Raw genomic sequence first — 11,923 nt, 5'->3', positions numbered from 1 at the left:
TCATCAGCATCATTCCATCCCTGTCTCTATGACACTTGCTTTACTCATCTGTTTTTGTTCCCTTGCTTCATCTATCCATCTCATTCTCTCATCACTCCTCTCCTCTCATATTTCACTTCCCTGTCTCCCTCTTCCACATCCTCAGTCCATCCATGTACCACACTTTATGTAGTAGAAGAATAGTTTACAACAGGCACAAGCCAGATCACTCATCTTTACGTAGTGTGGAAAACACAGGCAAAATTACAATTCAGGGTGAACTATCCCTTTAAGAGCATAAGGTACCATCATCATAGTTACAGCATATAGATCTAAACTCCCGTCATGCTCTAGAATGCCCCCTGTGCTCCTCCTAAACAGCTATGAGCTGCTATGAACATAGAAATAAAACAAATGGAAAGGAATGTCTGTGTGTTGTCCTAATGTACATTCTTTGGCTATGACACTGAAAAGTGATTCTATGGCAGCGGTGCACAACTCAGGTCCTCTAGGGTCCCCATTATGGTAGTAGTTACCTTTAATGTTACAGTACTACCTGCTGCTTTTTGACCTCGTCTCTCCATCAGGAACTCATTTCCATCCGAGGAGCCCAGTGATTACACTCTCGAGACAATCTACTGTTACATCAACTGTTCAATCAAAAAGCAAGAATGTGATTGGTAGTTTGACTGAAAGGTCACTTGTTAATGTTCCTGGTTAATCAAGGAAAAATAATTCCTCTGAAATAGAGAGATAGAATGAAACACAGCAGACTCTTGTTCCATTAAGGAGCTGTGCACCACTACTGTACAGTGTGAAGTCCAGAGCCATGGGATTACAGAGTTCAGCAAACTCAGTTTGGGATTTAGAATTTGATTGACCACCATGTTGGTTCCAAAAAATCTAGTTCAACAGATCATTGTAGAAGGAATTCATTTTGGAATGTTGTCTCATGGAACATGTGGAGCCAACATGGAAGATATTTTCCTTAACTCTGTATGGCTCTGGTGGAGTGTAAACATACCATGTCAATCAGTCAGTCACCAAGACAACAAAGCCATTGCAGGAGATTGAAGACAGTTGATACAAAACATGTTTTGGGTGAAATCAAGGTGGTGTTCATCCTATTGTTTAAACAAACCACTGGATATTCCTCTGTAAAATGCCCTTGGACCACCTCAACATAGTTACATGGTCATTAAAAGTGCAATCCAGAAGTTTGCTTTCTGGTCAAAAAAAAGTGTAGTTAGCACTTTTTAAAGGGGAGGGAGAAGTAAATGAAGACATTTATATTTTTTCAAGTCAATAGTGTTTGAAATTGATCTTGTTGCCACAGGGGACAGAGAACTTGTGGATTGCGCCTTTGAAACCCTTTCCTTTGCAATAATATTGTTCCTATATGTGATAGTTCCCTCGGGCAACAAAGAGTCAGCCAGGACAGGCCAGCTCTGCCTCTACAGTAGGAGACATTTGGAAGATTTCTTCTCAGCGTTGGTGATTTTGACCTCGCGACCTGTGGGGCCCTGCTTCTTGCTGGACTTCAGTAGAATATCTCGAGCCAAAGCCATAAAAGACTACAGAGAGGCAGGAAGAGGTGGAGGGAGAGAGGGGCAGAGAAAGGGTAACAGTAGGTGAGAGGGGGTATGGGGATTATTAGGCTATGTGGCACATGTAACCTGTATGAAAAGGACAACATATCACCCATATTCCCCATGTGAAATGCATAATAAAAGGACCAGATAAAGACAGACTTTGTGATTGAATAAAGGGCATAAATATAATATCTCAAATAACATATTTATCTCACCTCATCAACATTGATGCTGGCCTTTGCACTGGTCTCAAAGAATCTGATCCCATGATCCTTTGCCAGCTGTCGACAACAGAAGACAAGTGTGATTACAGCAGGATATGATGTCACTTCCCTCTCCTAATCAGCAGAGTTTATGCCACGTTCAAAACAACTGGGAACTCAGAAAAATACGAGGTCAAATCATGACGTCAGTGATCTTCAGGTTGAAAAGTTGGAGCTCTTCGCCCAATGATCCACACATCCATCCATCCATCCATCCATCCATCCATCCATCACTAACATCTGCACATCAGTGTCAATATCATTGAAAGAAAACACTTCATAATCAAAACAATGATCATAAAAATGGTAGAGGCTCACCTTTTCCCCCGTTTCCTTGGATACCTTCCTCTTGGCCTCAATGTCACACTTGTTAGCTAGCAACATCCGGCTGACCCCCGCTGATGCATTCTGGGGGATAAAAGATAGGGAGTTGGCATCCATCGCATCCATTTTATATTTCAATGATGTATCCCTCAACTTCTGCCCTTAGTTCTGCCTCTAGGAGAGTCAGTCTTATGGAATGACTGCACAGGCTTTAATTCAGCTCTAAATTGGAGCCACATCTAACTCTTGGTTCAGATGGGGAATCATGAACTCATTTCAAAATGTTCACTTTGAGCTGTTATCTTTGTTAACTATGCAAACAAAATTAAACAAATGTAAACATGTTTCTGGGAGTGCAGTTGTATGCCCCGTTATTCACTAAAGGAACCCCCCTAGAAAACAGACTAACGTCTCATCTCAATGTAACCCTTGTTACTGTGGTTTATAGATGGCAATAAGAAGTCTGGTCAATCAGAATAATGTCCTGTGCAGTCATTCCATAAGACTGTCTGTCTAGGGGTTGTTTAATGTCACTGTGCAGTCATTTCATAAGACTGTCTGTCTAGGGGTTGTTTAATGTCACTGTGCAGTCATTCCATAAGACTGTCTGTCTAGGGGTTGTTTAATGTCACTGTGCAGTCATTCCATAAGACTGTCTGTCTAGGGGTTGTTTAATGTCCTGTGCAGTCATTCCATAAGACTGTCTGTCTAGGGGTTGTTTAATGTCACTGTGCAGTCATTTCATAAGACTATCTGTCTAGGGGTTGTTTAATGTCCTGTGCAGTCATTTCATAAGACTGTCTGTCTAGGGGTTGTTTAATGTCACTGTGCAGTCATTTCATAAGACTGTCTGTCTAGGGGTTGTTTAATGTCCTGTGCAGTCATTTCCATAAGACTGTCTGTCTAGGGGTTGTTTAATGTCATAAGACTGTCTGTCTAGGGGTTGTTTAATGTCCTGTCAGTCATTCCATAAGACTGTCTGTCTAGGGGTTGTTTAATGTCCTGTGCAGTCATTCCATAAGACTGTCTGTCTAGGGGTTGTTTAATGTCCTGTGCAGTCATTTCCATAAGACTGTCTGTCTAGGGGTTGTTTAATGTCCTGTGCAGTCATTCCATAAGACTGTCTGTCTAGGGGGGTTGTTTAATGTCTAGGGGTTGTTTAATGTCCTGTGCAGTCATTCCATAAGACTGTCTGTCTAGGGGTTGTTTAATGTCCTGTGCAGTCATTTCCATAAGACTGTCTGTCTAGGGGTTGTTTAATGTCCTGTGCAGTCATTCCATAAGACTAATCTGTCTCATAAGACTGTCTGGGGTTGTTTAATGTCCTGTGCAGTCATTCATTGTCAGGGGTTGTTTAAAGTCACTGTCTGTCTAGGGGTTGTTTAATGTCCTGTGCAGTCATTCCATAAGACTGTCTGTCTAGGGGTTGTTTAATGTCCTGTGCAGTCATTCCATAAGACTGTCTGTCTAGGGGTTGTTTAATGTCCTGTGCAGTCATTTCATAAGACTGTCTGTCTAGGGGTTGTTTAATGTCCTGTGCAGTCATTTCATAAGACTGTCTGTCTAGGGGTTGTTTAATGTCCTGTGCAGTCATTCCATAAGACTGTCTGTCTAGGGGTTGTTTAATGTCACTGTGCATAATGGCTGATTCATCTAAAGAATGTTAACATGTTTCTATAATGAGGACCAGGACTGTGCCTCCAATGTCAGTGGAGAGACAGCTACATCATTTCTGCTCCTCGTGCTTTTCTAAAAGTCATCCATCACTGACCAAGGAATAAGGAAACAGTGGTATGAGACCCTCTGGTAGTGTTGCTCATGTCTCATTTTATTGTTTCAAATCCTTTCTAGAGGCCTGAGAAAATGCTGCCCTCGGTTTCTTTCTGGCCTGTGTCATGTCTTGTCCCTTCCCTGTTTCACAACAGTCAGTCAGTCTGTGTTCCCCTGTCAACAGTCAGTCTTCGTGTTCCCCTGTCAACAGTCAGTCTTCGTGTTCCCCTGTCAACAGTCAGTCTTCGTGTTCCCCTGTCAACAGTCAGTCTTCGTGTTTCCCTGTCAACAGTCAGTCTTCGTGTTTCCCTGTCAACAGTCAGTCTTCGTGTTTCCCTGTCAACAGTCAGTCTTCGTGTTCCCCTGTCAACAGTCAGTCTTCGTGTTCCCCTGTCAACAGTCAGTCTTCGTGTTCCCCTGTCAACAGTCAGTCTTCGTGTTCCCTGTCAACAGTCAGTCTTCGTGTTACCCTGTCACACAGTCAGTCTTCAACAGTCGTGTTTCCCTGTCAACAGTCAGTCTTCGTGTTTCCCTGTCAACAGTCAGTCTTCGTGTTTCCCTGTCAACAGTCAGTCTTCGTGTTTTCCTGTCAACAGTCAGTTTTCGTGTTTCCCTGTCAACAGTCAGTCTTCGTGTTTCCCTGTCAACAGTCAGTCTTCGTGTTCCCCTGTCAACAGTCAGTCTTCGTGTTTCCCTGTCAACAGTCAGTCTTCGTGTTTCCCTGTCAACAGTCAGTCTTCGTGTTTCCCTGTCAACAGTCAGTCTTCGTGTTTCCCTGTCAACAGTCAGTCTTCGTGTTTCCCTGTCAACAGTCAGTCTTCGTGTTTCCCTGTCACCTCCTTGATGCTCTTCATCCAGTTCTGAATGTTCTCGTAGGACTTCTCGTCTGTGATGTCATACACCAGGATGATGCCCTGAGAGATCACGGGAGACATGATTCAGACAAAAATAAAACATTGTGCAATTCAAAATCAACCTGATGGATGCAAGAAATTTGATACTAATAGTTTCAGTCATAATCTTACACCCATAACGTTCTCTCATATCTACAAAGGTGAAGAGAGAGAGAAGGCCCGTTTATGCCTGGTGCTAAGATGCCCCTTTTGTCCTGATCTTGTCCACATTCTGATTGTGCTCACAGTTTTAGACAGGTGTAGATGATTAAATCACTTGTGATCTGATTGAGAGAGAGTTGAGAGACTCACCATAGCTCCTCTGTAGTAGGCTGTAGTGATGGTCTTAAACCTCTCCTGCCCTGCTGTGTCCCTGAAAACAGAATACATTAGGGAAAATGTTTCATCAAAGTAGCTCTTTGAACAACCTGGAGTACAGATGTAGGATCTTAATTTGAGCCAGTTCGCGACAACAGGAAAATAATCCTGCAGCATCAGGAAATGTGAATTATTATGTGGATTATAATTACTGGACATTTTTGTAGGGGTTGATACATTTTCCATAAGGGTAAATCATGTCTGAAATTTCAAAGTGGAAATTACACATTTTAGAACCCTTTTTAAAAATCAAAAACACTACAAGTTTGCATTTCATACTTTGCAAGAAGATTCTCAGCAACAAAAGCGTGATCAAGTGGAACGGTAACAAATACATCAAACACATGGTTTCCAGGTGTTTGGTGCCATTCCATTTGCTCCGTTCATGCTATTCTCCCCTCAGCAGCCTCCTGTGATGGTCAGTACGGCATATCCCCCCCCTAACGGCTCAAGTCAGGATTTGGGGAGGTTAACCTGATCCTGTATCAAAGGACAACTTCTACCAGGGGTGTAGAATCCACAGAGATGAGACATGCGCATGTTTTATGCCAATTCAATAAACTCTTTATGGCTGCTTCAGACTTCATGTCTGACTTTATGATAACTCACTGGCATTCACTGACAGATAAAACATAGGTGAAGTCATAGTCTACACCAAAGGCCTTGCCAGTCAATGTAATCAGTGACATATGCCAGATATACACTATATATAAAAAAGTATGTGGACATCTCTTCTAAAATTAGTGGGTTTGGCTATTTCAGCCACACCCATTGCTGACAGGTGTATATCCATTGCTGACGGGTGTATACCCATTGCTGACAGGTGTATACCCATTGCTGACGGGTGTATACCCATTGCTGACGGGTGTATACCCATTGCTGACAGGTGTATAAAAATCGAGCACACCGCCTTGCAATCTCCATAGACCAACATTGGCAGTAGAATGGCCCATACTGAAGAGCTCAGTGACTTTGAATGTGGCACCGTCATAGGATGCAACCTTTCCTACAAGTCAGTTCGTGCTAGAACTGCCCAAGTCAACTGTAAGTGCTGTTATTGTGAAGTGGAAACGTCTAGGAGCAACAACGGCTCAGCCATGAAGTGGTAGGCCACAAAAGCTCACAGAATGGGACTGCCGAGTATTGAAACACGTACCGTGTAAAAATTGTCTGTTGTAACACTCACTATCAAGTTCCAAACTGCCTCTGCATAAGAACTGTTCATCGGGAGCTTGATGAAATGGGTTTCCATGGCCGAACAGACTCACACAAGCCTAAGATCTCCATGCGTAATGCCAAGCGTTAGCTAGAGTGGTGTAAAGCTCGCTGCCATTGGACTCTGGAGCAGTGGAAACATGTTCTCTGGAACGATGAATCACGCTTTACCATCTGGCAGTCCAACTGACAAATCTGGGTTTGGCTGATGCCACGACAAAGCTACCTGCCCCAATGCATAGTGCCAACTGTACAGTTTGGTGGAGGAGGAATAATGGTCTGGGGCTGTTTTTCGTGGTTCGGGTTAGGCCCCTTAGTTCCAGTGAAGGGAAATCTTAACACTACAGCATACAATGATATTCTGGATGATTCTGTGCTTACAACTTTGTGGCAACAGTTTGGGGAATGCCCTTTCCTGTTCCAGCATGACAAAGCCCCCGTGCACAAAGCCAGGTCCATACAAAAATGGTTTGTCGAGATTGGTGTGTTAGAACTTGACTGGCCTGCACAGAGCCCTGACCTCAACCCCATATTAATGCCCATGAATCTGGAATGAGATGTTCAACAAACAGGTGCCCACATGCTTTTGGTCACCGCGAGTCTACCAGACGAGCTAAATGCCCTTTATGCTCGCTTCGAGGCAAGCAACACTGAAGCATGCATGAGAGCACCAGCTGTTCCAGATGACTGTATGATCACGCTCTCCGTAGCCGATGTGAGCAAGACCTTTAAACAGGTCAACATTCACAAGTATTACCAGGACGTGTACTCAAAGCATTACCAACTGGCAAGTGTCTTCACTGACATTTTTAACCTCTCCCTGGCAGAGTCTGTAATACTTATACATTTCAAACAGACCACCATAGTCCCTGTGACTAAGAAAGCAAAGGTAACCTGCCTACATGATTACCGCCCCGTAGCACTCACTTCGGTAGCCATGAAGTGCTTTGAAAGGCTGGTCATGGCTCACATCAACAAAATCATGCCAGAAACCCTAGACCCACTCCAATTCACATACCACCCCAACAGATCCACAGATGATGCAATTTCTATTGCACTCCACACTGCCCTTTCCCACCTGGACAAATGGAACACATATGTGAGAATGCTGTTCATTGACTACAGCTCAGCGTTCAACACCAGTGATCAAAAAAGCTAATCACTAGCTAAGGACCCTGGGAATAAACACTTCCATCTGCAATTGGATCCTGGACTTCCTGACGGGCCACCCCCAGGTGGTAAGGGTAGGCAACAACACATCTGCCATGTTGATTCGCAACACTGAGGCCCCTCAGGGTGCATGTTGAGTCCCCTCCTGTACTCCATGTTCACCCACGACTGCGTGGCCAAGCACGACTCCAACACCATCATTAAGTTTGCTGAAGACAACAGTGGTAGGCCTGATCACCGACAACGATGAGACAGCCTATAGGGAAGAGTTCAGAGACCTGGCAGTGTGGTGCCAGAACAACAACCTCTCTCTCTCAATGTGAGCAAGACAAAGGAGCTGAACGTGGACTATAGGAAAAGGAGGACCGAGCTGGCCCCCGATAACATCGACGGGACTGAAGTGGAGTTGGTCGAGAGTTTCAAGTTCCTTGATGTCCACATCACCAACAAACTATCATGGTCCAAACACACCAAGACAGTTGTGAAGAGGGCACGACATCACCTTTTCGGCATGGGTCCCCAGATCCTCAATAAGTTCTACTGCTGCACCTTCGGGCGGCAGGTAGCCTAGTGGTTAGAGCGTTGGACTTGTAACTGAAAGGTTGCAAGATTGAATCCCCGAGCTGGCAAGGTAAAAATCTGTCGTTCTGCCCCTGAACAAGGCAGTTAACCCACTATTCCTAGGCCGTCATTGAAAATAAGAATTTCTTAACTGACTTGCCTAGTTAAATAAAGGTAAAATAAAAAAAAATCAAGAGCATCGTGACCAGTCGCATCACCGCCTGGTACGGCAACTGCTCAGCATCTGACCGTAAGACGCTACAAAGGGTAGTGTGTACATCACTGGGGCCAAGCTTCCTGACATCCAGGACCAATTTTTTATATTTTCTTTTACCTTTATTTAACTAGGCAAGTTAAGAACAAATTCTTATTTTCAATGACGGCCTAGGAACAGTGGGTTAACTGCCTGTTCAGGGGCAGAACGACAGATTTGTACCTTGTCAGGGGTTGAACTTACAACCTTCCGGTTACTAGTCCAACTCTCTAACCACTAGGCTACCCTGCCGCACTGGCAGGTGGCTATATACTAGGTATCTCAGAGGAAGGCCCAAAAAATTGTCAACAACTCCAGTCACCCAAGTCATGGACTGTTCTCTCTGCTACCGCACTGCAAGTGGTACCGGAGCGCCAAGTCTAGGACCAAAAGGCTCCTTAACAGCTTCTACCCCCAAGCCACAACACTGCTGAACAACTAATCAAACAGCCACCTGGACTAACTCCATTGTTGGTTAAGGGCTTGTAAGTAAGCATTTCACGGTATTTGATTTGATTTGAATTTGTAGTGTAAATTGCAGCTATTGCATACTGGGTTGCATGTCTTTAGTCTGACAAGACGAATAAAATCACAATCTTGCATTCCTAAATGGAAACAGTAGTCCTACATGGAAACAGTAGTGCTAAATGGAAACAGTAGTCCTACATGGAAACAGTAGTCCTACATGGAAACAGTAGTCCTACATGGAAACAGTAGTCCTACATGGAAACAGTCGTCCTACATGGAAACAGTAGTCCTACATGGAAACAGTAGTCCTACATGGAAACAGTAGTCCTACATGGAAACAGTAGTCCTACATGGAAACAGTAGTCCTGGAAACACATGGAAACAGTAGTCCTACATGGAAACAGTAGTCCTACATGGAAACAGTAGTCCTACATGGAAACAGTAGTCCTACATGGAAACAGTAGTCCTACATGGAAACAGTAGTCCTACATGGAAACAGTAGTCCTACATGGAAACAGTAGTCCTACATGGAAACAGTAGTCCTACATGGAAACAGTAGTCCTACATGGAAACAGTAGTCCTAAATGGAAACAGTAGTCCTAAATGGAAACAGTAGTCCTACATGGAAACAGTAGTCCTACATGGAAACAGTAGTGCTAAATGGAAACAGTAGTCCTAAATGGAAACAGTAGTCCTACATGGAAACAGTAGTCCTACATGGAAACAGTAGTCCTACATGGAAACAGTAGTCCTAAATGGACCTTTCATTCTGTCTTTGTCTGGATCCTCTTCTCTTACCAGACTTGCAGTTTGACTTTCTTTCCCTCCACGTCTATCGTCTTTACTTTAAAGTCGATGCCTGAAGAAAGGATGGGAGGATGACAGCGAGAGGGGAGGGAGGAGGTCGACAGGAAGGGGGTGAAGGCAATGAGTTAAATTCCCACACACATTGCAGCAAATATAGGTCATGCCAATTAAACCATTTTGACATGCAAGGAGGGTGAGACAGACATTCTCAATTCATCAAACTTTCACTGGGATAGTAAAGTCTGTCTAGCTCTGCCCCATTCTGCCATACACACACACACACACACACACACACACACACACACACACACACACACACACACACACACACACACACACAGTCTCTGGGTTTGTTATTATCTGGGTTTCCTGCAGGACAGGGACGGAGAGAGAGGACAGAGAAGATGGGCGTCTTAAACTGTGAATTCCAAGGGAGGACAACCATTTTTCTGCTAATGAGAGACTGAAAAGAGATAGGAGGAATGGGGGTGGGTGGACCCTCTGGGTAAAGTGAGGGAGGGGAGAGGGGGATATGGAGAAGATATAGAAACAGCAGCACAGCAACAATATAGGTGAACTACAATAGGGATATCAGATTGAGATATAGGAAGACAGCGATAGAGACGTGTAGAGACATGAACACAGCAGAACTGGAAACGTGAGATAAGTGCGTGGTGAAAGTGATAAGAACTTGGCATTATATGTTGCTGACATAATGGTGCCTATATCAGCAATGACAAATTTAAAGGGTTGCTGAATATTTTTGGGCCGATTAGGCTATAACCGATTAAATGAGATTTCGTAGAGCTAGGCTACATACCGATAGTTGATATGTAGGTTGAGTTGAAGTTGTCCTCAGCAAATCGAATAATCAGACATGTTTTCCCCACTCCACTATCTCCGATGAGTAATAATTTGAAAAGGAAGTCGTACTTCTTCGCCATAATGTTTTTCAAAGTTTTTGGTGAATTATCAGAAACTACGACCTTTTACAAAACCAGTACACTTTCCAATGTTCTTCTTACACTTATGTGTAACGAGGTTAACAAATGCCTTAAAAAGTATTGCTCGACATAGACAAAGGTCAAAATTACACTCTCATTTCTCCTGGGGAGTTTCTGCTTTTCTTTAGCATAAAATCCGCTTGTTTTCCCTTTCCCTTGAAAACTGTCACCGGTAAATACGGTTCTCCCCCAATGTCTCTTTTGGTCCGAGAAAAATCAGAACGCCACAAGTTAAAAACGAAAGTTGGAACAAAAGCTTCTGCACTTCAATGGGCTATACAATTCTACAGCGACACAAACTTTGTTAAAATCCATTTATCAAGCCAAAATGTCAAGTTATTTTCTTCCAAAGGCCGATTAACATACATCCATTCCACACAGACAGGGCTACGTTTTCGCCCCAAAACTTTCTACTGCCGAAGTTAACGTAGGATTACGTAGAGAGGGAGAGGTTCAGTTATTACAGTGGAGGGAACAGACTGAAATGGGACAGCAGGAATGGCTGATACTGCTTATAGACAGCAGAGGGCGCTCGACCATATGAATGAAGTCAATGGTTTTAGCTGTAATATAGAGCCCCATGTACTGAAAAATGTCATAATATCTCTGAATACGTGTATCCTTAGTACCATATTTATTTTTCGTGGAGTAGCAAACACGATTTGACTGACAATTAAATGAAGACATGAGGTGGATGAGAAATACAAAATTGAATGTCTCTATTAAAAATAAAGTGGTCTCTCCCTCACACTGCGATTGAAATCTAACAAAATCAAATGTGCCAGTAAGGCTAGTTATAGATGGCGCTGAACAAAACCTCTCTGTGTGTATAACTGTGTGATTTGGAAGAAAGAGTTGACCTCACAAACATGGCCTCCTTTGCCTCGCCTCCTTGACACGTAATGGCGACAAAACACTTCCGGCCCCTGCTCTTCGGCCCGTTCATTTATTAACTGTTAACTTCCGGTTGATCCTTCTTTTCGGCAACGGCTACAAACTCGCCAACATGCCAGTAAGTGCGCACACAGGCAATATAACCCTTGCTTCATCCTTGGGAATTTTGTTTGAGCGGGACATGACCACATCCATCGATGTATTAGAACTTTGCAAATATTACGATGTATTTATATTCGGGATTATTCAACCAATGGTTAGCTCGTACAATCTTAAACTGCGTGCCGAGCGCGTGCTATGGTCTGCTGAATTGACGCAATATGGCGGCGTACATGCAATAGAAAGCATGGAC

At 43.6% G+C, this 11,923-nt stretch overlaps 1 protein-coding gene across 1 annotated transcript; it reads right to left on the bottom strand.

Moving 5' to 3' along the window:
* Positions 1–200: 200 nt before the first annotated feature.
* Positions 201–11,138, bottom strand: LOC112235526 (ras-related protein Rab-13). The gene is made up of 7 exons (XM_042307684.1): positions 10,494–11,138; positions 9,665–9,725; positions 5,134–5,194; positions 4,765–4,842; positions 2,153–2,242; positions 1,787–1,852; positions 201–1,553 (listed from the first exon to the last, which is right to left on the bottom strand). Exons 1-7 carry the CDS (start codon positions 10,615–10,617, stop codon positions 1,434–1,436), a joined length of 600 nt encoding a protein of 199 aa, XP_042163618.1. The 5' UTR covers positions 10,618–11,138; the 3' UTR covers positions 201–1,433.
* Positions 11,139–11,923: the final 785 nt, after the last annotated feature.

This window comes from Oncorhynchus tshawytscha, linkage group LG03 (assembly GCF_018296145.1).
Source record: "Oncorhynchus tshawytscha isolate Ot180627B linkage group LG03, Otsh_v2.0, whole genome shotgun sequence".
In the NCBI taxonomy this organism is placed as follows: Eukaryota; Metazoa; Chordata; class Actinopteri; order Salmoniformes; family Salmonidae; genus Oncorhynchus; species Oncorhynchus tshawytscha.
The sequence above is the reverse complement of the archived record's forward strand: the minus strand, read 5'-3'. Positions and strand labels throughout refer to the sequence as shown.